This window comes from Phascolarctos cinereus, unplaced genomic scaffold, assembly GCF_003287225.1.
Source record: "Phascolarctos cinereus isolate Bilbo 61053 unplaced genomic scaffold, phaCin_HiC Scaffold_3;HRSCAF=262, whole genome shotgun sequence".
Taxonomy (NCBI): domain Eukaryota; kingdom Metazoa; phylum Chordata; class Mammalia; order Diprotodontia; family Phascolarctidae; genus Phascolarctos; species Phascolarctos cinereus.
The window spans coordinates 85,080,429-85,103,571 of NW_027555736.1; the positions used below are offsets into that span (position 1 = coordinate 85,080,429).

Below are 23,143 nucleotides of genomic sequence, written 5' to 3' on the forward strand. Positions count from 1 at the left end.
TCCCTCTCCTAACCTCCTTCCCACCCTTCAGGGTGGTGGGTTGGAAGGGAAGGAAAACACTGGAACAGACACTCAGAGATGGCTGAAGAGCTCATTTTTCTCCCTCCAGCCGTCTCTCTGTGGTGCCCATTCACTACTATGTTTCTGGTGAGGTCCATTTTTGGCAGCTGTTGGGGATATGTTGAAGTAGAAAATGGGGTCAGTGAAGGAAGAGCTAATTTGGTAAGATAGAAAAACCAAACCACGAATATAAAAAATGAAAAAGGAGAAATTACAACATATGAAGAGGAAATAAAAGAAATTGTTAGACGCTATTATGTCCAATTATATGCCAGGAAAACTGATAATTCAAAAGAAATAGATGAATGTTTACAAAAATGTAAACAATCTAGATTAACAGAACAATAAAGAAATTTAACAACCCAAGTTCAAAATAATTGAAAAATCTATGAATATAGCAAGAACAGTAAAATCAGTATTATAGCAATAAATACTGAAAATGCTTTTGATAAAATACAACATTCATGTATGTTAAAAAAAAAAACACTAGAAAGATGAGAGTAGAATTATGCTATAGGCACAGTTAAATAACCAAAGAGGTACAGCTCCTTGAGAAGCTGTCCCCAAATGGATAATGAGGTCCAAGGAAGAGGTTTTTTTTAAAAGCCATCTGAGCAGAGGGACCTTTCTGAGGAGTAAGGAGGGACCTACCCCCTCAGAAGCTTTTCAGACTTGATAGAATCACTTCGGGGATGCCTCTACTTAGGGTGATAAAGTATGTCTTTTTAGATAATAGTAGTAATCTGTGTATTATTTTACATCAGTAAAAGCAATTAACTAATTCAAATATTACAGTATTTTTTTGGTACCCTATTAGATCCAACTTGGGCCACCCTAATAAATGGAAGCCTGACTGAGGAGGGCAGAAAACATTTAACTTGATGGAGAGCCCTGAAAAGTATACTTGTATTCTACAGTATGGAAAACAAGTTTAAGTTTGTGAGAACTCCTGTCAACACAACCATCGAGATGAATGTCAGAGGGTGATAGGAAGGCAGACTTAGAGCTCAAAGAGCCATAGTCCCTTAGTTTAGTTGCACTCTCTTATTTTATAAATGGAGATAGTGGGACTGAGAAAGGTTACATTATTTTGCTTTCATGGAGTGTTTGTGCGGGCACCGTGTCAAAGAATGTAGTCAGACCACCTCTAATCCAAGTATAGGTATTTTTTGAGGATTGATGCCCCTCAGAATCGGGCTAGTCAGACCACCTCTAATCCAAGTATAGGTATTTTTTGAGGATTGATGCCCCTCAGAATCGGGCTAGGTTCTGAGACGAACCAGCAACTTAGTAAGACAACACAGGTAAATCTGTAGTGTAATGATGCTGATTACACAACAGAAAATATGAATATTAAAAAGGCAGAAGGAGTTTGTCAAGGGATTAGGTAATAGGAGTGGAGTTCCTTGATTCAGTGGTCAAACATCTTGGTCATGCTGCCCTTTGATTGGCTAGCTATTGTGGTACTGTCTGGTCAAGATGGATAGTTAGGTATTGAGATCCCGTCTTGGGCTAAATGGACGATGTGATTGTGGTTGAATATAAGAATACACCTATTCCAACATGTGAATTGGATCTGGGGCTAGCTGGGGCCTGTGGTATGGCTAAAGCCAGATTGTGTGGTTAAATCAGGACTGCCTGCTGTTTAGTGGGGCCCATAAGGAAGTTAGACTATTGGGGCTGGGGGCAGCTTTTTTAGGATTCCATCAAAATGACTTGCCTAAGGTCACCCAGGTAGTAAGTGGCAGAGGTCAGGGGGAAGGAATTGTCCCATTGTAAATTCTGTAGCTCTGTTCTCACAGTTCCCTTCTCCGGCAATCTAAATCCTGTCTTTCCCAGGAAGTCCCATCACTTCATGAGTTGTTCCCTGACCACTTTGTTCTTTTAACTCCTCTCACAACACTTATCAAACCCTCAATCCTTAAATCCTTATTTGTTGACCCAAACTTTTCTACTTCCCTCCACAATTTCCTCCCAAAATTGCTGTCCTGTTTTTCTAAAGTAGAGTTCTTAAAACATGTTCTCCATCTTAGCAGATGAGTCACATCTTCAACATCCGAAGTCCTGAACACACCCAACAACATTATTTACATCTCCCCTCAGAGAAGTATCTAGGTGGCTGGGGTCACCTTGGAGTCAGAGAGAGGAGTTTGAATACTGCCTGACCTTTAACAGCAGCATGACCCTGGGCAAGTCATGTAACCTCGCCAGGCCTCAGTTTCTCCATTTCTAAATTGGGGATAATATCTCCTCCCTCACAGGGTTGATGTAAGCACTACATAATGGTATCTTATTCCCTGAATTACCAAAGACAACCCTGAGTGTTAACTCTAAGCTAAGCATCTTTCCTTCTTCTCTCCAGTCTCCGTGTTTTTGCACAGGTTATCTCCCATGTCTAAAATGAACTCCTTCCTCACTTCTGTCTCAGAATCTCTAGTTTCCGTACAAATTCGGGTTAAATGCCCCTTCTACAAAAGGCCTTTGGAATTCCCCAAGGTTGTAAGTGCCCCTCCCCCCATTCCTTTTTATACATAGTTTGATGTTTTCCCTTCTCTCATTCAACCCAGCTGAATAAGCATTTTGAGAGCAGGAGACGTTTGCGTCTGCATCCCAAGAAGCGCTTAAAAAAGGCTGGTTGAACTAATGAATGAATGAGGAATGAACAGGTTGGGAAGCACTGGCTAGGAAATGCGCATGCCCTTTCTTTTGGCTCCTCCCCCTCCCTCGTTCCCACGGCTATTTCTGTGGAACGGGGAGGCCCAGAAGAAGCGTCCTACGCATGCGTAGCGCAGGGTGCCTGGTTCACGTGGTCTTTTCTCAGACGGCTCTGGCTGGTTAAGGTATCCGGAAGTGGCCCTTTCGCTGGCGAACTCTACTCGGTCTGAAACACGTGTTCACGACAGGGAGGTTCCTCAAGCCCCTGTCCTGGTCGGTTCGGTCCGGGTTCGGGGTGGGGGTGGGGCCGGGCCGGCCCAGCCAGGGCGGGAAGGGAACGGTTGGCGCGGGAAGCAGAGGTGGCATCGGCCTTAGGGCGGCATGGAGCCGGGGGCCGAGGACTGCGGGGAGGCTCTCCGCTTGTCGGCCTCCTCCTCCTGGGAGGCCCCTCGGCGGGGCTTGGCCCAGAGCCTGCGCCTTGCCTTGGCTGGCCTCGGAGGCCCTGACGGCGGCGACGGCAGTGGCTGGGAAGAAGAGGTGCTGGGGTCGCCGGGGTAGGTGTAGGGACTCGGGACCCCTCTTTTGGATGCCCCCAAGGTCTCGCGTGGGGGACTAGGGGAGGGGGGGGTGGCCCGGGGCCTTCTGGTGAGCCGCCTTTCCCTGCGTCCGGACCCTGGGAAGGCGGCGGGAGGGGTGGGGAGTGTGTGGACAGTGTGTGCACGTGTGCATGTATGTCTATTTGTGCATGGGAGCACGTGCATGCATACTTAGGCGCATTCACAGGTGCATGTATGTGGGTAGGTGTGTGCACATGTGGATATGTACAGATAACATAGAAAGCACCTAATCTCAAACCACTCGGTGAGGCAGATGTTGCAGATATACCTAATCTCACCTTGCAGCCAAAGACACAGCCTCAGACAAGACTTTTTCAAGTCTCCCCTCAAATCCTTTATGCAAGAATCTTTTCCCTGTTCTCCTCAGTGCTAGTGTCCTGCATTTCTTGATAATCTGTCCCTGCTGTCCAGACACTTTTTGCCTTTTTTTGTATCCAGCAAGAGCTTAGTACAGTGCCTGGCTTATAGTGGGCACTTAATAAATGTTTATTGACTCATTCACTGACTTTCTTTATATCCTCGGCACTGAGCACAGTACCTGGTGCAGAGTATGTAATTAATACGTGTTTATTGACTGACTTGACTAGACACATTCGTCGTCACGCGGCTGATGAGTGTAGGAACAGGGATTGTTGGAACCTAGATCACCGCTGACTACAGGTCCAGTGTTCTTTCCAGACAGCATATGTGTGTACACATGCCTGTGTGTGTTATATGTGTGTATAGTATGTGTTATATAAATATATTTGTGTAATATAAATTATTGCTCATGTTTGTGTATGATGTAAATTACATAGTGTATTATGTGTGTATACATATACATGTGTACACACATATTTACACATACATATATAGTGGAGAGAGACTGTGTATTTCTGTGTGTGTACACAATTCCACTTTTTGTTATTGTGACCTGGGTCCAGTCACTTAACCTCCTCAGTTTCCTCATCTGTAAAATAAGGGGGTTGAACATATAGACTAATGGATGTAGTGCTGGACGTGGAATTTGGAATCAGGAACACCTGGATCCAGACATTTCCTGTAATTTTGGACAACTCATTTAACTTCATTGAGCCCCCAATTCTTGATTTGTAAAACGGGGATAACAACACTTGTGGTACCTACTTCTAAGGTTATTTTGGGGCTCAACTGAGATAATTTATATAAAGTACTTTGCAAACTTTAAAGTTGCATTTATGTCAATAATAAGGCCCCTTCCCATTTTAAATACTGTGGTCCTACACACACACACACACACACACACACACACACACACACACACGATTCAGTAACCAGCTACCATTTTCACAGTAACAGTAGCTCACATTTTTGTTGAGCTTTACAACTTACAGAGCATTTACCTCACAAGAAGATAGCATGGTTTAATGGAAAAGAATAGGACTTGGGTTCACAACTCAGCTGTGCCTCTTTCTTCACCCATATGACTTTGGGAAGTCTTTTTATTTCTTCAGGCCTTAGTTCACTAGATATTATGGAAAGAATGATGGGGTTTGGAGACAGAAGAAAAATAGGTTCAAAACCCACCCCTGGCACCGATGTAGTCATTTAACTTTCCAGTATCTCAGTACAGTGGGCTCATTAACAAAATACCTGTATATTTAACTCTTTGGAACCTGAGAGCCAAATGAGGTACTGTATGTAAAGTGCTTTGCAAACTTTAACTTGCTAGATATGTCAGCTATTTTTTTTATACTTACTAATATTTCCTCCTCTCTAAAGTGAGGAGAGTGGATAGGATGATCCACAGAGTCCTTTTCAGCTCAAAATCTTTTGATGTTAGAAGGCCTGTGAGGTGGGTAGGGCAAATCTTATCCCCATTTTACTGATGAGGTTCAGTTTGATTAAAGTGCTTTGCCCAGTGTCAAGTAGTAAGTGGCAGAGCCAGATCTCATGTTCCTCTGATCTCAAGTCCAGTGCTTTTCCCTGTGCTTGCTGTGAATGTGGTTTTTCTGCAGTATATGTTATTACATGTGCTATGTTTTACTCCTAGCTACTTAAGTAAAAAAAACTATGTTCATTGTTCACTCTGTTTTGAAATAGCACTTTGAAGCTGTTCCAAAATTCACAATAGTTATTGACTTCTCTGATTACACCTATTTTATAGAGGAGGAAACAGCCCAAGAGAGGTTGCAATTTTTCTTAAGGGAAGTGTTTGTGTATTCATGGCCACTTGTTTAGTTTTCAAAAAACAACTTTTTCTTTCTCTCATGGAATTGAAAAGGACTTTGTATTTTTCTTTTGCTTCCCACCAAAAGAAAATGAAGGCAGAGATAAAAAAAGAAAAAAGGTGAATACAGGGAGTTAGGTGATATGCCAGCAAAGCTAGAAGTTTGTCGTTCTGGACTAGAGAAATAGTTTTCAGCTTGTGGGAAGAACTTGGTATTAAAAACTCAAAAGGAATGCTATCTAATAACAGCTCATATGGTTAACTAAATATACATTAAAAACAAATAATCTTTCAGTGAGGATCTTGTGCTTCTGAAGAGGAAAGTGGACAATGAAGATGAAAGTTCCTGCTTCCTGTACCTGAAATGTAATCCTCACAGATGTGAAGAAATAGTTTCACTTGGGATTTTAAGTGAAGCCAGGAATATGGAAGTGTATGCCAGAGAGGAATATTGTGGAACCAGTAGAGGAGAGAGTGTTTGTACTGTCCATAACAGGTTTGTGCCTTTAAAATTTGAAGGTTTTTTTTTAATCTTTTGCTTATGTTTTACTTATCCCAGCTCTTTGATTCATCATTGACCCTGATGTCAATATCAAATTCATGATTCAAATGTTTACTGAGAAAGTACACACATGGTACTGTTGGGGTTATAAAGATGTACTGAAAAATCGGCACTTTAGAGATTAAAAGAGATCTCAGAACTTCTGTTCCCACCCACTCCAGCCTGATTGCCCCTTAACAAATAAGAAAACAAGCTCCACAGATTATATGTAGCTAGTGATGTCACCCAAACCAGGGCCCAGGTCTCCTAACTGTCATTCTAATGCTCTTTGCACTTCATAATACAGCCTCCAATTTTCAAATGGATTGTAGTCCAAAAGTTTGCTTTCAAGTTGCTTGTTTAGAACTTCAAATGATTTTTCCAATATAAACAACATCCTATGTGTTGGTTAAGTTTCCGCATCATTCTACAAAAGCGTATTTAACTCAAAATGCAGCTGAATTGATGGTATTTTCTGGTTGTTTCTATGGGAAAATGTATACTGAGATCCATTTGGCAAATTGGAAAGATGGAAATACCGTAGTCTTTAGTTCCCTTTCCAAGTAGCAGTATTCTTTTTTCCCCTCCCCCCTCTAAACAGGGGCAGTCAGGGTTCTTTCTCTACCTACTTTTGAATGATTTCACCCTATCATTCTCTTTTCCCTTTGTTTCTGCCTTTTTTTTCCCCTGGAAGGAAGCAGGGACCTCCCTCCAGTGACAGGCAGTGTAAGGAATTAGAGGCAGGACATTCTTGCAATAGTAACTCTGCCTGTAAATAACGTTTGCAAGTTGGACACGTCTGTCTCATGAACAACGTGCTGCTCTTTAGAAACCTAAAATCTGCTAGGAGAAATAAGATGACTACACAAAGTACTACATACTTTTATACTGTGAAAGATTTGTAACTTCCTTTCTATGTGATTATTTTCTCTACTAATAGACTAGAGCTTCTCCAGTCAACAAACATTAAGTGCCTGCTTTATACCCCAGGCCTGTGCTAAGTTCTAGAAATACAAAGAAAGGCAAAAAAACAGTCTTTGTTTTTTGTACAACATGCAAATAATTGTAGATATATATAGAAAGTAAATGGAAGGCAGGCTCAGAGAAAGCATTATGGAGGTGAGGGCCTCCTGGAGAAAGTGGAATTTACGCTTAGCCAAGGAATCCAGGACACAGAGTCGAGAAGGGAGAACGTTCTTAGCATGGCTAACAAGGAGTGAAAAGGCGTGGAGGAGAAAAGGGAAAGGTGTTTAGAGCTCCTACTCTGTGCTAGGCATTATGCTAAGCCAGGGGTGGGGAACCTGCAGCCTCGAGGCCACATGTGGCCCTCTAGGTCCCAAGTGTGGCCCTTTGAACCCAAAGTGAAAGAGCCCATGGGCTCAAATCCATTAAGAATTTGTTCTGTGAAGTTTGGGTTCAAAGGGCCACATTTGGGACCTAGAGGGCCACATGTGGCCTCAAGGCCAAAGGTTTCCCACCCCTGTGCCAAGCCCTTTACAAATATTATCTCATTTGAACCTTACAACTACCCTAGGAGGTTGGTGCTATTATTATCCCCACTTTATAGTTGAGAAAACTGAGGTAGTAAACAGAGGTGATGTGACTGGCTTAGGGTCTCACAGCTAAAGTCTGAGATAAGATTTGAACATAGGTCTTCTGTATGCCAGGCCTAGTGATGTGTGAACAGCAAGTAGGCCCATGTAGCTCAATTGTATGTGGAGAGAGTGGAGTCAAGTGAAAGAAGATTTGAAGAATAGAAAGGGAGTTCAGTGGTTGGGTTACAGAAAGACTGCAACGCTAATATACTGTTGGGGAAGTTCATTAAGGCTAACTGGAATTTGGAAGTACATAAGAAAATTACTTAACTGTTCATCCATATTGAACCAGAGAGCTAAACTCATTGAGGTCTGTGAGAGAAATAAATGTTCTATAACTGCGATATTTACAACAATGTTTTTTGGTAATAGCAAAAAAGCCAGAAAAAAACCTATTTATTAGGCATTGGTTGAAAAATTGGTATATGTGTGTTATGGATTATTATTTTACCACAAAGAATGATGAAAATGAGTAATTCAGAGAAATGTGAGACCTGTACTAATGGTGAAGAAATCAAATCCAGCAGAACAATTTACACAGTGATTATGATAATATAAATTAAGACATCATTAGAAGCCTGTGCAATTCAAATCAATGCAGTGACCATTTCTGGCTCCATACTACTGATGTTTCTTTTGGTAGATGTGGAATGTTGTTACTTGATGAGTACCAGTGTGGAGTCAGGTGGTTTGCCTAACTTTTGCAGTAGTTATTATGACAGAAGGTGGGGGAATTACTGGGTAGTGATTATAGCATAAAAACAAAATGAATCAAAACACATTGAAAAAAGGAAAATGAATGATAGGCTAAGGAATTTGAGCCTTGTTGACTTTGGTTAATAGGTGGTGGGGAATCATTTTTTATCACAAGTCCTTCGGTATTGTCTTGGATCATTGTATTGCTGAGAATAGCTAATCATTCATAGTTGGTCGTTGTACAGTTTTCCTGTTACTGTGTATAGTGTTCTGGTTCTGCTAATTTAACTTTAAATGTGAATTCGTGTTAAATCTTTCCAGGCTTTTCTAAGAGCATCCTGCTTATCATTTCTTATAGTACTTATGTATTACTTATACACACACAGAGACACACACACACACACACCCCCCTCAGCCATCCATCTATCTTACAGTATTTCATCACAATTATATACCACAAGTTGTTCATACATTCCCCAGTTGATGGGGATTTCCAATTCTTTGCCACCACTAAATGAGCTGCTATAAATATTTTTGTACAAGTAGCCGCCGGCCTCCCCCCCCCCTTTTTAAATGTCTTTGGGATACAGACCTAGTGGTGGTATTGCTGGGTCAAAGGCTATGCATGGGTTTTATTACCCTTTGGGCATAGTTCCAAATTGCTTTACAGAATGGTTCAGTCGGTTCACAACTCTACCAACAAGGCATTAGTGTCTTGATTTTCCCACATCCCCTCCAACATTTGTTATTTTCCTTTTCTATCATATTAGCTAATCTGATAGGTAGGAGGTGGTACCTCAGAGTTTTTTAAATTTGCATTTCTGTAATCAGTGGTTTAGAGAGCATTTTTTCATGTGACTGTAGCTAGCTTTGATTACTTCATCTGAAAACTCCCTGTTCATATCCTTTGACCATTTATTAGTTGGGGAATGGCTCTTATTTTTATAAATTGGACTCAAATCTTTATATCAGGCCTACACAACCTGCGGCCTAGCAAAGGATTTTGGGCAGCCCTCGAAAAATGTAGAGGAAAACGTCCGTTTTTTTGTGGGCCACCTGAAATCCTTAGGTGGGCCGCAGGTTGTGTAAGCCTACTGTATTTGAGAAATGAGGTCTTTATCAGAGAAACTTGCTGTAAAATTTTTTTCACAGTTATGATTACAAACTTTGTATTTCCCACTGTCCTGTCCCCCCCCTTTCCCTTTCCCACTCCCTCCTTTCACCCTGATTCCTATTTTCTCATCTGTAAAATGGGGCAAATAAGTACCTACTTCAAAGGTGGTTGTAAAAATCAAAGGAAATATTTGTAAGTCACTTTGAGCCTTAAAACGTTATAACATGAATTATTATGATATACTATATTACATATTATAATTACATGAATTATTATGATTGCTAATATTACCACTGCCCAGGAGGGTCACAGAAGCCTTCATGGTTCAGGTAGCTTTTAAATTGGGCTTTATAGAATTGGTAAGACTTTAATAAGTGGACAATCTACATATAGATAATAGTGTCAGGAAAGGCTTGTTAGAAAGCCACAGTTCTGTGAACAAGGTGTGGTTAAACTATTTTGGCTGGGAGCAGGGAATATATTAAAGGAAATAAGAGAAGGCTAGAAAGGTAGGGGGAAGGTGTCAGATGTAAATATTGAATGAAAAAAGACTGAACTGTCCCCAACAAGTAATGGGGATTTTTGAACAGAGGAGTAGCGTGACTTGATCTGTATGTCTAAGAAAGATTATTATTGTAGCAGTATAAATGATGAATTGGGTGGAGAAAGTCCAAAAGTGGGAAGAACTATTAGGAGGCTACTGCATTAATCCAGACTGGTGGTAATAGGGTGATGACAGTGGGAATAGAGAAGGGAACGGTTGAGAGCGATGGTGCAAAGTTGAAATAGACAGGACTTGTTAAACGATTAGGTATGGGAGGTGAAGGAAAAGGGAAGGATCAGTCCAAGTTTTCAAAGATGAGAAACTGGCAAAATAACAAAGTTGCAAGGAGGAACAGGTTAGGCAGAAAGATAATTAGCTTGTTTTTAATCATGTTGGATATTCCATTTCTTAATAACTAATAGATTATTTAGTATTTTGACCAAAAGCTTAAGTATATAATATTCTCAGTAGAGTATATTTTGAGGCCAAGTCCAATGACTCTTTAATTCTCTTTAATCTTTTTGCGTCATTTGAGATTTTTGACCACCCTCTCTTTCCGTGTCTTATGCAACATTGTTTTCTTGGTTATTCTTTTTTTTCTCTGATTCTTGTTTTTGTAGTTTCTTTTGGTTCTTCCTTTTCCAGACCCCCGAAGTGCTTTCTTTAGTGCACTTCTTTCTTTAGAAGATTTTTTTTCCTTAGCCATTACATCTCCTTCAGTTGTTTGTCATCTTTCTTCAGATGACTTCCAAGTCATTCCAGGCGCTTAAGAACTGATTTTTCTTTCCCTCCCTTGGTCCTCCTGACATTAAGTTTCACATTTTTAACTCATAGGAAAAACACTTTCAACCTAGATTTCCCACCCACCCCTCAAGTTTACATGGCTGATACCACAGTCATCATCACCCTCCTCAAACTTGCCCCTCTCAGTTTCCTTATTTCTTTATGGCGCCACCAGTCTCTCAGTTTTCCATTTTCAAAATCTTGACTTCATCTTTGATTTATCCTTTTCCCTCATCCTTACATCCAGTCAGTTTCCAGGGTGTGTCCATTCTACCCGGGTAATATTTCTTGAATCCAACCCCTCTTTTCTGTTCCCTCAGTTTAGACAGTCATTAAATCTAGACTATTTTACTAACTTTTTAAATTGCCTCCTTGTGTCCAGGCTTCCATTTTGATTTATCCTTCATGCTGTAGTGCCAGGTTAATCTTCCTAACACATGGATCTAATCAGATCCTTTTCTGGCTTAAAAACCTTTAGTGATTCCCCATTCCTTACTGAATAACACATAATTTCCCTTGGGGCATGCATGGCATTGAAGGTTCTCCTTAGTCTAAGTCCAAGCCATCTTTCCAATTTAAAATTTCACAGTTTTTGTTTAGTGTTTTCAGTCATGTCCAACTCTTTGTGACCCCATTTTGGATATCCACAGTGCATGGAGTGCTTGGCTGAGTGCTGGGACTCTTTCTGATTTCAGAGCCAGCTTCAGACACTTAAAAGTTTTAGACCCTGGGCAAGTCAGTTAACCTTGTTTGCCTCAGTTTCCTCATCTGTAAAATGAGCTGGAGAAGGAAATGGCAAACCACTCCAGTATCTTTGCCACAAAAACCCAAAATGGGGTCAGGGAGAGTTGGACACAGCTGAAAATGACTGAACAATGGCAGCAGCTACCCCTTTCTTTAACGTCTTTGATAGAGCTGAACTGGAAGACTTACTCATTGTTTCCTTGTCCTTTTACCATCTTGAATCAGTGGCATAGTGTTTGGAAACAGTACCAGTATTTTTTAAATGTTGGTTTATTAACATTTAACTTTAAAATGTAAACTTTTTTAAAATTTATTTTTTGTTAATTTATTTTGATTTATCAGCAATCACTTCCATATGCTTCTGAGTTGAAAATTTTTCTCCCCCTTCCTCCCCACATGTTTTCACATTAGTGATGTTGTAAGGAAGAATTAGAACCAATAGGAGGAACCACCAGAAAGAGGAAACAAAACTCAACAGAAGAGAAAAAAAAATAGCAAATAGTATGCTTTGATCTGCATTCAAATTCCATGGTTCTTTCTTTGCATGTGTATAGCATTTTCCATCACGAGGCCTTTGGAGATGTCTTAGATCCTTGTATTGCTGGGAAGGGTGAGGTTTATCAGTATTAGTCATTGCACAACATGGCTGTACTATGTACAGTGTTCTCCTGGTTCAGCTCACTTCACTCAGCATCAGTCCATACAAGTCTTTGCAGGTTTTTCTGAAGTCATCATTTCTTATAGCACAATAGTATTCCATTACATTCATATACCACAACTTGTTCAGCCATTCCCCAGTTGATCCTCAATTTCCAGTTCTTTGCCACCATAGAAAGAGCTGCTATAAATATTTTTGTACGTGTGGGTCCTTTTGCTATTTGTATGATCTCTTTGGGATACAGACCTAGAAGTGCTATTGCTGGGTCAAAGGGTATGCACAAAATGTAAACTCTTAAAAAGTGATAATGCATGGAATAAAAAATGACTGTTTCTTTTTTTTTTTTTAGTGAAAATGAGATTACTTTGTATAAGAAATACCTAAAGTTAGAATGTCCCACAGACTGTTGTAAGATTAAGGTAAGACATTTCATTAACATTCTTTTTAGGCAGCAGGGGTTAACTGACTTGCCCAGGGTCACACAGCTAGAACATACTGTTTTAAAGGACTAATTTTAACGTTTGAAGTTACTTTACTAGTTTAATTTTTCATTTTGGTGCAGTGACTAGAACATTGGGATTGGAGGCAGGAACACCTGAGTCTGAGGACTGCCTCAGATGCTGATTGGCTGTGTGATTCTGGACAAGTCACTTAATCTATCTTATCCTCAATGTCCTCGTCTGTAAGGTGGAGGTTTTTACTGCCTCACAGGGTTGTTGTGAAAATCAAATGCAATGATATGTGTAAAACACTTCATAAACCTTAAAGTGCAAAATATATTTTAGCTCTTACTATTAGCTATTTTAATTGAATTAGATTTACTTAATTTGGGGAAGCCAGGTGGAGTTTATAGAGTGCTGGCCCCGGAGTCAGGAGGACCTGAGTTCAAATCCAGCTTCAGACACTTAACTAGCTGTGTTTCTTTGGGCAAATCACTTAACCCTGATTACTTCAGTTTCCTCATCTGTAAAATGATCTGGAGAAGAAAATGGCAGACCACTCCAGTGTCACTGCCAAGAAAATCCTAAATGAGGTCACGAAGAGTTGGACACGACTAATCAACTAAACAGTTACTCAATTTTCATTTGAAATAATGAAAATTTATAAAGTTTTTTCCTTAAAATTCTCTATTTTTTGCTTGGATTTTTGAGCTGTCAGTGTATATAATATTTGTACTTTTGTGACCAGTCAGATATGTTTTGACGGATACTGAAAGTAATAGAATATGTTTTTACTTTTATTTACTTAGTGCACTCTGCAGTTCTGTAAGCAATTCTTTTTTTAAAAAACGAATTTATTTTGATTTATCAACATTCACTTCCATATGCTTTTGAGTTTGCGATTTAAAAATTTTTCTCCCTCTCCCTCCCCACCACCCTTCCCAAAACGGTGCACAATCTGATACAGGCTATACATATACATTCCTATTAAACATATTTTCACATTAGTAATGTTGTAAGGAAGAATTAGAACCAATAGGAGTATGTAAGTCTTAAGAAAAAATGAACATAGTTGGATAGAATTCACTACAGGACAACAAAACATTCAGGAGGTGGGGCTGCTTTATTCAGGCATAGCAAAAAGATTAGGACTCTTCAGCCAGGGAAATTCATATAATCCTTTATGAATCAAGTGGATCCCAACATATATATATATATATATATATATATATATATATATATATATATATATATATATATAAAATCATATCCTATGAGGTTCCCCTAGAACCTTGAGAGAATTAAGGACAAATGAAAAGAATTATTATTTCACATAGCCAGTATGAAACTTTATGTAACTCATTACTATCAAGTGGTGATTGCTGGGGTTCATGAACTTGGTTTTTTTGTTTTATTTTGGGTTTTTTTTTCTTTTACGAGGCAGCCAAAATACCTGAGGTACTAAGGTATCCTTAACTTGTATGAGATTGAGGAAGGATAACCTTGCTTTATAAAAGGACAGCCTTCTACAACACAAACCTTTATGTTGACTGTCTAAGCCAAAATATTGTAGCAGAAGAACTTCGTGTCAGACCCAATTATAGCAGTTATGGTGTTAAAACATTGCCTTATATCCTTGAAACTCACTATAATGTTGTCATAAGGTTCCCAGCAGTTGACCCAACTTAAAAGGAACACTTTTGGGGGTTTTGGTGGATAAACTCCCTGAATAAGATCAAAGACAGGCTGCTGTTACATTAAATTTTACCCTGTGGAATAGCATAGTAGCAAGTTTGAGAGTATCACAGATGGGATAAATAAAAACTGTAATTGATATTAAAATAGTTGAAACAAATATTAAAAAATGGCAAATTTCATTCCTGTAGAGTTAATATGTAGACATTATTTCAGATACATTAAGAATGTATAACTATCTCATTCTGATTTTCTGAAAAACTTTTTTTTAACAGCTGCTCTCTTTTGGTGATAAACAAAGTATATTTGTGAGTAAAATTGTAGTCCAAGTAAGGGCAGTTTCTGCATATTCTTCAACAAGCTTTCCTGCTCTAGGATCAAGGATAGATCTAGACAGAGTTCAAACTATGATGGAATCCATGGGGTCAAAATTATCACCAGGTGCTCAACAACTCATGAACATGGTTCGATTTCAACAGCGGGTAAGTCATCATATAGTGTTAGCATACTGATTAGAAGTTAATGGAAATGAACAGACCATCTCCATCAAAAAATACATTGACTCTTTGTATATTTTCCCTTTTTCACATTGATTTAGCATGATTTAAAAAAAATCATGTGCATTGCCTGCTTTCAGAGTATGTCATCTAGATATTAATTTCTAATGAATTAGTCACTTTGATGGATTAAAATTGTAATTTTAAAGACTAAGCTAGAGTAGAAACTATGATACCACAGAGATAGAAGATGTTTTGGGGGCCTTATCTTTTTTTTGTGGGGGGAGTAGGCAGTGGGGTTAACTGATTTGCCCAGGGTCACACAACTAGTAAGTATTAGGTGTCTGAGGCCAGATTTGAACTCAGGTCCTCCTGAATACAGGGTTGGTGCTCTATCCACTGTGCCACCTAGCTGCCCTGGGCTTTAGCTTTTTAAGTTCAAACTTGCCAGGTTGTTTCTCTATCAGAGCAACACTTGATAAAGTGTTCTATGATAAAATATGAGGGTCTTTTTTTCACCTTGGAATACATTAACTAGTTGATATCAATTTTTTTCACCCTGGAATGCATTAACTAGTCGGTGTCTTTAGAGTTATTTTCTTATTAAAAACAAAACAAAACATTTTATAGTTGAAGAATAAGAATACCATGGCAAAAACATTTGTTTGGTATTTTGTTCCTCGTGTCAAAAAGATAGTTTGAAGAAGGGGGAATTGGTCGCATACACATATAGTGTACGCTTATTACAATCATATAGTATTGTAGTAGTAAGAGCACTGACATTGTAAAATTACGATTATTAGCCACATTTTAAGATTGGTTGTGTGTATACTACCATAAACCTATTACTGGGAGGTTTTGCAGCAATACTAAAAATAATTATGAGCTTTGCATCTTCCCTGAATAAGAAAAAATGACTTTTCAGAAGAGGGCCAGAGAGCTACCTTAAAGTAGTTCATGGTTAACTTAACTTTTTGTAATTGGGTAGTTATAGAATCATAGTAGAACTAGAAAGGACCTTAGATCATTTAGTCAAATCTCATTTTAAAGTAACATTAAGAGAGAAAGCAGAGGTTCAGAGAGGTGCAGTTAGTAAGGCCACACAGACAGCGGCATTTTGAGAATACTGCCTTTGGAGTGACTCACTCAAATGAAAATTCTTACTATGGGGATGGAGCTAATTAAAGCTGTAAAACTTCAAAAGTAAAAAATTATTTTAGTACTTCTGCTAGTAAGCAAAGTAAGTATTTTCTTTTAAAATATATTTTCTGTGTGTGTGTGTGTGTATACATATATTTTTTTCCCCCTGTTAGAATTGTATTCCTTTAGGAGAGCAACTTCAGTGTCTCTTGGGAAAGAAAGAACCAGCTATTTTTGGAGATGAACATATGCTTGATGGGTTGCACAAGTCAACAGCTTCAGGAGTGTTAGACAAGTCATCCACTACGCCCTTTCGTTTTAAGTCTGGATTGACATCTGGAGTAGTCACTGAAGACATAAAAGCTTACATTGACAGAAACACAGAACTTCCTGCTAGAGGAAATATTCCAGATCTCGAAGAATATAAAAGTATACAACAAAACAATATTCTTCCTGAAAATGATCTTAAATTTGTAGTATCCTCTTGGTTGCAAAAAAAAGCAAATGATAACTCAAATATACCTAGTTCTGAGCTGCTTCCTTTTCTTCAAAACTTGTGTAGTCAAGTGAACCATCTCCGTGTAGGAGACAAGAATAAGCCTCAGGGAAACAGTACAAAGCCAAGTGAAGGCATTGTAAGCATTGGGTAAGTCTTACGACATTATTGTTTTGGGAATGATGGCTGGAGAAAAACTGATTTATGTCCTTTAGTTTTCTGTGGCATATTATCATTTTCTGGTTCTTGTTCGTAGCAGTGCTGTTTGTATTTGCATGAAATTATTCAATATTAATTTTTTAAGTGGATATTAAGTATAAGGTTGTGTGAAGCACTCAGGGGGAATACAGAGATGATTAAGGATTATTTCTAACTCCTGAGGGGTTTAATTGTAATAGTTGACGTTTATTGAATTCTTTAAGGTTTTACAAAGTGCTTTGCATAGATAATTTACACAACCACCTTGTGAGCTAGGTATTATTAATAGTGTATAGTATATAATTAATAATACATAATACAGGTATTAATCAGTAGTATAGAAATGTGAGTAGCTGCTTATTATTTTTGTCATCCTATTTTACACATGATGAAACTAAGATGCAAAGAGGTTAGGTGATTTGCTCTTGGTTATAGTGTGAGGAAATATCTAAAGAGAATGTGAGTCCAAGTGTTTCCACATTCTCAAATCCACTACTCTCTTTTACTATAGTTTGCTACCTCTTTAGCTTACCATGTAGTATGGGAAATAAAATAAATACAACTATAGCACAAGATAGATAATGAAATACATAAGACTGGCTTAGTGCTTTGACATTCAGAAAAGTGAGAGATCACCTCTGATTGTGGGATTCAAAAAAGGTGTCCCTAAGAGAGTTTACTTTTAAACTAGACCTTAAAAGAGGTAGATTTTCCTCTTAACAAAAATTTTTAGTAGCTTTTGTGTTTACATTTCCTTCATTTGTGAATGTATCTCATCCTTTACCAGTAAGTAGCAAAAAATACAGAAATAAAGAGGGGGAGAAAATGCTTCAACAAATCAAAGCATTTAGTTCTTCGCCATGGCAAAAAAAAAGAGAGTTACATTTTTTCAACTATTACTTGGTGAAATTTGGTCATTAAAATTACACAGCCTTCAGTTCTTTCCTGATTCTGTTTACAGAATGTTTTTTTCTGAATTGCTTTATAGTTGACATTTCTTAGAGCCCAGTAATACTCTATAATATATTTATGTACCATAGTTTCTTTAGTCATTTCCTGTTTGATGGGCATCTGCATTGTTTCCAGTTTTTTGCTACTGGGTAAACTTTTCAGTGGAAAATATTTGGGTGTTAGGAAAGTCATAGCCAGAGAGAATGGAGGCATGAAGATAGAGAAATTGGCAAGGCATTCAGGAAATGACAGTTTGATTTCTTTTTGTTGTTGTTGTTTTGTTTTTTTGGGGTTTTTTTGCCAGGCAGTGGGGTTAAGTGATTTGCCCAGGGTGACACAGCTAGCAAGTGTTATGTGTCTGAGGTTGGATTTGAGTTCAGGTCCTCCTGAATCCAGGGCCGGTGCTCTATCCACCTCACCACCTAGCTGCCCCGACAGTTCGATTTCTGTAGAGCACAGGGTATATGAAAGGAAGAAGGGTGAAAAAGATTGGAAAAGAGTCTGCGTACTGGAGCCTGGTTTTGTACACCTTTGAATACTATGGGTTCAGACTTCTAATTTATGGGCAGTAGGGCGCATGTGATCAAAACCAGAGATTAGGAGGATTAATCTTTCATCAGTCTGTAGTGTGAAATGGTCAGGCAAACCAGAGTTGGGGCGGGAGGGGGTGAGACAATGTTAGGAAGCTATTGCTGTAATCCAAGGGAGAAAGAATGAAGGCCTGAGGCATGGTTGTGGTGGTGAGTGTAGTTATTACAGAAGTAGATTTTGTAGGACTTGTGGATTGATTGGATGTGGCACATGTAGAGGAAAGAGTCAAAAATGACTTGAGTTTTGGAACTTGGATCATGGTAGATGGTACTATTAAATAGAAATTAGGGAGAAGAAAGAGGGGGGTAAATGGAGTAGAAAATGATTATTTTTTTTTTCTGTAGATCTTGAGACTGTGGGAAAATCTAAAATTCCAAAAACATATAAACCAGATGGTCTATATGTCACTTCTGTTTGGGTTTAGATTCTTTTTTGTTGTTTGGTTTATTTTTTGTTTCATTTTTGTTTCGAGTTTTGATCAGGGTTGGGTGGTAGGAAAAGGGGAAAGGGCAGTAAATTTCCTTTGACAGGTCATGTCTGACTTAGAATTTCAGAATCATCAAAAAGCACTTAGGTATATTATTGTGCCATCAAGGTCCAGAATTGATATAGACACATAGGTACAGCATAGACAGGTTGCATTTCCATCTGCTGAGTGTGCAGTCACTGATGGAGGTGATGGCTTGATGGGAAGCACCTAGGCAGTTCAAAAGGTCAGGGAGATGCTGTGAGCTTTACTATGCAGACACTGTTTGGTCTTGGAGTTAAAAGTATACCAAATGAAGCAGTCCCTACTTATAAAACTTCTGCTACAATGAGTTCATCCATATGTATGTGCAGAAGAAAGAAAAAAAAATAAACACAAAGTACTTAAAAGAAGGTAGTTTGAAAGGAAGAGCACTCATTTGAGGGGATCAGGAAAGGTGGTGTATGAGGTATATCTTACAAGGAAAAGAGGGATTCTATGAGCTGGGGCTAAGGAGAGTGTATTCCAGGCATGGGGCAGCTAGTGCGAAGACAGTGAGATGGGAGATGAAGTGTATGTGGTAGAACACTAGTGTTGGCATGTAAACACCTGCGTTCAAGTCCTAGATCATCTGTAGGTTCAGTTAAGTAATGTTCATTTCCTTCTGTTTAAAATTGTGGTAATATTTGCACTAACTGTATCACATTTCTGTGAAGAAAATGATAAGCCTGAAAGTATTATAATTGTGACCTATTAATAGTCATAGTATTATTATCATCATCATTACTGTTATTACAACAAAATAACCTTTGAATTAAATAGTTGCATGGTGATACAGAAAAGCAACTGCTTAAGTAGGTGGTGCTAAACAATTAAGAGGCTAAGGGTAGGCAGCTCAGCATGCAGAATAGTAGTCTAGTAAATATTATTTTTTATAAATGTACATGTTTTTTGTGCGAGAACATCCCCTTTTAAAAAAAATTTATTTTGATTTATCAACGATCACTTCTATATGCTTTTGAGTTTAAAATTTTTCTGCCCCTTCCTCCCCACCACCCTCCCCAAGGCAGCACACAATCTGATATAGGCTATACATTTACATTCCTATTAAACATATTTTCACATTAGTGATGTTGTAAGTAAAAATTAAAACCAATAGGAGGAACCATCAGAAAGAGGAAACAAAACTCAACAGAAGAGAAAAAAAAAAGATAGCAATTCAACTTCCATAGTTCTTTCTTTGGATGTAGATAGCATTTTCCTTCCTGAGGCCTCTGGGGATGTCTTAGATCTTTGTATTGCTGAGAAGGGTTCAGTTTATCAATATTAGTCATCGTACAACAAGGTTGTTATTGTGTACAATGTTTTCTTGAGAACATCCCCTTTCTTCATGTTACCTATTTAGTCTAGTGATGTTAAAATAAATGTTCAAAGCTGTACCAGACAGTTACCCACAAAATCATTTTTTAAATCTTGCCTAAGGTCCACAGATGTCTCAGCTGGCTTTGGGTGGAACTACTTAGAAGAAGGATATGGAACTTTTTTTTTTAAAGCCAGGAATTCAATTTTCTTTTGAATTTTGAAATTCAAAAGTAACCTGGGGGGATTTTTAAAAGAAATGACAGTGGAATAATTTATTGGGTATGTATTTAAATCTAAAAACTGAGGGTTTTTTCTGCTCACATTCAATTTAGTGTACATTTTTGAGTGTTTAAAACAGTCTCCTTAAGAAACTTGTGTATACCTATTTGGTTGGATACGTATAATCAGACAAGTAAGTAAAAGATAATTTGAGCAGGGAGAAAGCACTCACAGCTTGGGTGATTGGAAGAGGATTCAGGTAGGAGCTGGCACCTGACCTGAACCTTGAAGCAAGCTAAAATTTCTAAGAAATGCACTGAGAAGTTCTTTCTAAGCATAGAGAGTGGGAGCGGAGGGACAGCCTGTTTAAAGGCATGTGGAGGTAGAAGATGGAGTGCCTGTCCATACCTGTGGTGTTGGAGACGCACTGTAAGGAACAGCCAATAGGCCAGTTTGTTTAGAATATAGTGTGATAGGGAGTAATACAAAGCCTGAAAAGATAGGCTTCTTTTATCCCATAAGAAGTAAGGAGACTCTAAAGGTATTTAAGGGAGAACAACATGCTCCAACCTGTGCTTTATAGGAAGATGTTTTGATAGCTGTGTGCTATCAAATAGGGAGAGACCAAAAACAGGAAGTTTATAAGGAAGTTATTGCAGTAGTCCAGCAGAGACGAGGGCATGAACTAGGGACCTGTGTGAGTGGAGAGAAGAGGTGAGATGAGATCTGACAGCTGTTGAAGATGGTGGGAGTGAGAGTGAAGAGCTGAGGAAAGGACAAGTATTGTGAATTTGGGAGTTGTGAAGGCAGGGTGAGTTTCAGGTGGAGGAACTGATTTCCGCTTTGGACACGTTGAATTGTGCAAGGCACATTGGCTGTGGTAGGAATGGGTGTGGAGCTCAGGAGACAGGTGAGGGATCTAAATAGAAAATGTATTATTGTGCGTATTGAGCTGTGTGACACTAATCAACGATAACTTTCTCTTTCTATTATTTACAGAGTAGAACAGCAGCCTGTATGTTCCTACTTGGAAAAGATAATTTCTAAAAATATGGAACTAATGGAGAAGAAACTTATGGACTACATTGACCAGCGTATGTACAGACTCCAAGAGCACATAGATAATAAAGTTGTTCTGTTAATGGACTTGCTGCAAAATTCCAATTCCATACCTACCCGGGTGACACAAGAACATTATGATTCTGGAGAAAGACTTTCAAATGGCGAGCGATAACTACTTAATGTTGTTATAAGCAACAGATGCCTGCTAGATATATGCACATAAAACCCAAACCTCCAAAAGATTTGGAGGGAAATTATTCAGTTTGATATCCTTCCAAGGGTTATTATCTGGTTAATATAAAACAACCTCAGTGTTCATTTTTTTATTGCACTTGTTACTGTAATTCTCAGTATTGTACACTAAAAGTTAACCTGTTAGTGTCATAAGATATTTTTTACTAGCAATATTTTTCACTTACAAGACCTTACTTCTGTGGCTTTATTATTTAACAAGAAGCTGTTTTAAAAGAGCCACTTTTAGAATTCTAATTCAGCTCAACAAAATTTACTGTGATCTCTATACACCCTTTAAAGAGAGGAACATTTTTCTATTTCTGTAAATGAAAACCTTAATTGTTTTGTAATTTATAAAGTTATGAAAAACTGCTTTTAAAAAGATTGGATTGATGTGTTGGTTTGGTTTTGTTTCTAATTGAATATTATTGGAAAATTGAATATTCTCAGACATGGAGACTTGAATGTTTAGATCACCATCTTAAACCTGGCATGTATGGGTTTACTTGAGATAGAAAACTGTATCTAGTGTTTGGCATTTGTAAATTAATTAGCCATGGGGTCATTAATTAACCTTCAGTCCATGTTGGATATAATAGGGCAGTAGAAATCGGCATTGGCATCCCCATTGATAGGATTATTGTTTTTGGCTTTGGTCATCCTTAAGGAAGTCCAGTGTCCATGATGTTAATTTGTGCTTAATTCTAACCCTATTCCTGATTGGTAAAATGAGAGTCTTTGTGTGTGCAGGGTCAGGCTCCTCCTTCCACAGTTATTTGCTGAAATAGCTAAATATGAAATAATGATACTTTGTAAGATTATCAGGGGTTAAGTTAATGGAGTCAGGGGCATTGCAGGTCTCTTTGGGACACACAGTTTCCAGAAGTTACTACTAGTACATATGTTTAAGAAAATATATTCATTTCTGAAAACAACAGATCGGTTCATTCTGAAATTTTAGATGAATGGGAATCCACTACTCTGCATATTTGAGGGGTAGGTCATATTTTTGCTTAAGGTAACTTGACTCCTTTTTTAGTGAGATGTGATATTTCTTCTTGATTAATGCTTTTGTTGAGTTGGTTCCTTAAGAAAGGACTGAGTGATCCCAAGTCCTTATAGAATATTCATCTACAATGAAAACAGAAAAACCCAAACAATAAGAAACCTGTTTTCAACACATTATTGTGAGTTAGATTTTGAAATTTAAAATGATGTGGGGAGTTGTGGTAGAGAGACTTCTTAAAAACCCTTAGTCTAATTTTGTACTTAAAACTATTGGAGAAGTGAATCTGTTTTCATTAGAATGTGTAAAAAACAAAATTCAGAGGGTGGCCAACTCTCTTTTGTCCTTTTTGTGTGCAAACTACCTTACCAAAAATTGTGTTTATCTTTTGAATTGTATTTATTTGGAACAGTCTTGGCATTATTTATTATAAAATATGTATGTATGTTTACTAGTAATTTTGGTGCATTTCACTCCTGTAGCCTTAACGGGGACATGGATTTCTTTGTAAGGCGGTATAGTAGGGTGTTCACTTTAAGGTATATCTTAAGAGAGTTTCATTAAATGAAATATACTTTAACCAAATGTCGT

At 38.3% G+C, this 23,143-nt stretch overlaps 1 protein-coding gene across 2 annotated transcripts; it reads left to right on the forward strand.

Moving 5' to 3' along the window:
• The first annotated feature begins 2,890 nt into the window (after positions 1–2,890).
• On the forward strand, positions 2,891–23,137 carry CUNH10orf88 (chromosome unknown C10orf88 homolog). 2 transcript variants are annotated; one of them, XR_013485237.1, is made up of 7 exons: positions 2,891–3,269; positions 5,816–6,016; positions 12,545–12,614; positions 14,606–14,812; positions 16,141–16,613; positions 20,152–20,310; positions 21,250–21,396. XR_013485237.1 is itself a non-coding variant. In XM_020964181.2 (6 exons), the coding sequence occupies exons 1-6, from the start codon at positions 3,097–3,099 to the stop codon at positions 21,482–21,484; spliced, it is 1,359 nt and encodes a 452-aa protein (XP_020819840.1). In that variant the 5' UTR covers positions 2,897–3,096; the 3' UTR covers positions 21,485–23,137. The 2 variants fall into 2 exon arrangements, 1 of the variants encoding a protein (XP_020819840.1); XM_020964181.2 differs by lacking the exon at positions 20,152–20,310 and having other exon boundaries at positions 2,897–3,269; positions 21,250–23,137.
• Positions 23,138–23,143: the final 6 nt, after the last annotated feature.

Bases quoted from the DNA above. Each gene is read 5' to 3' on its own strand.
- CUNH10orf88 (XM_020964181.2), top strand. From the start codon at position 3,097: ATGGAGCCGGGGGCCGAGGACTGCGGGGAGGCTCTCCGCTTGTCGGCC. The intron at 3,270-5,815 runs GTAGGTGTAGGG...ATAATCTTTCAG, and splicing joins GAGGTGCTGGGGTCGCCGGG to TGAGGATCTTGTGCTTCTGA. The intron at 16,614-21,249 runs GTAAGTCTTACG...TATTATTTACAG, and splicing joins GAAGGCATTGTAAGCATTGG to AGTAGAACAGCAGCCTGTAT.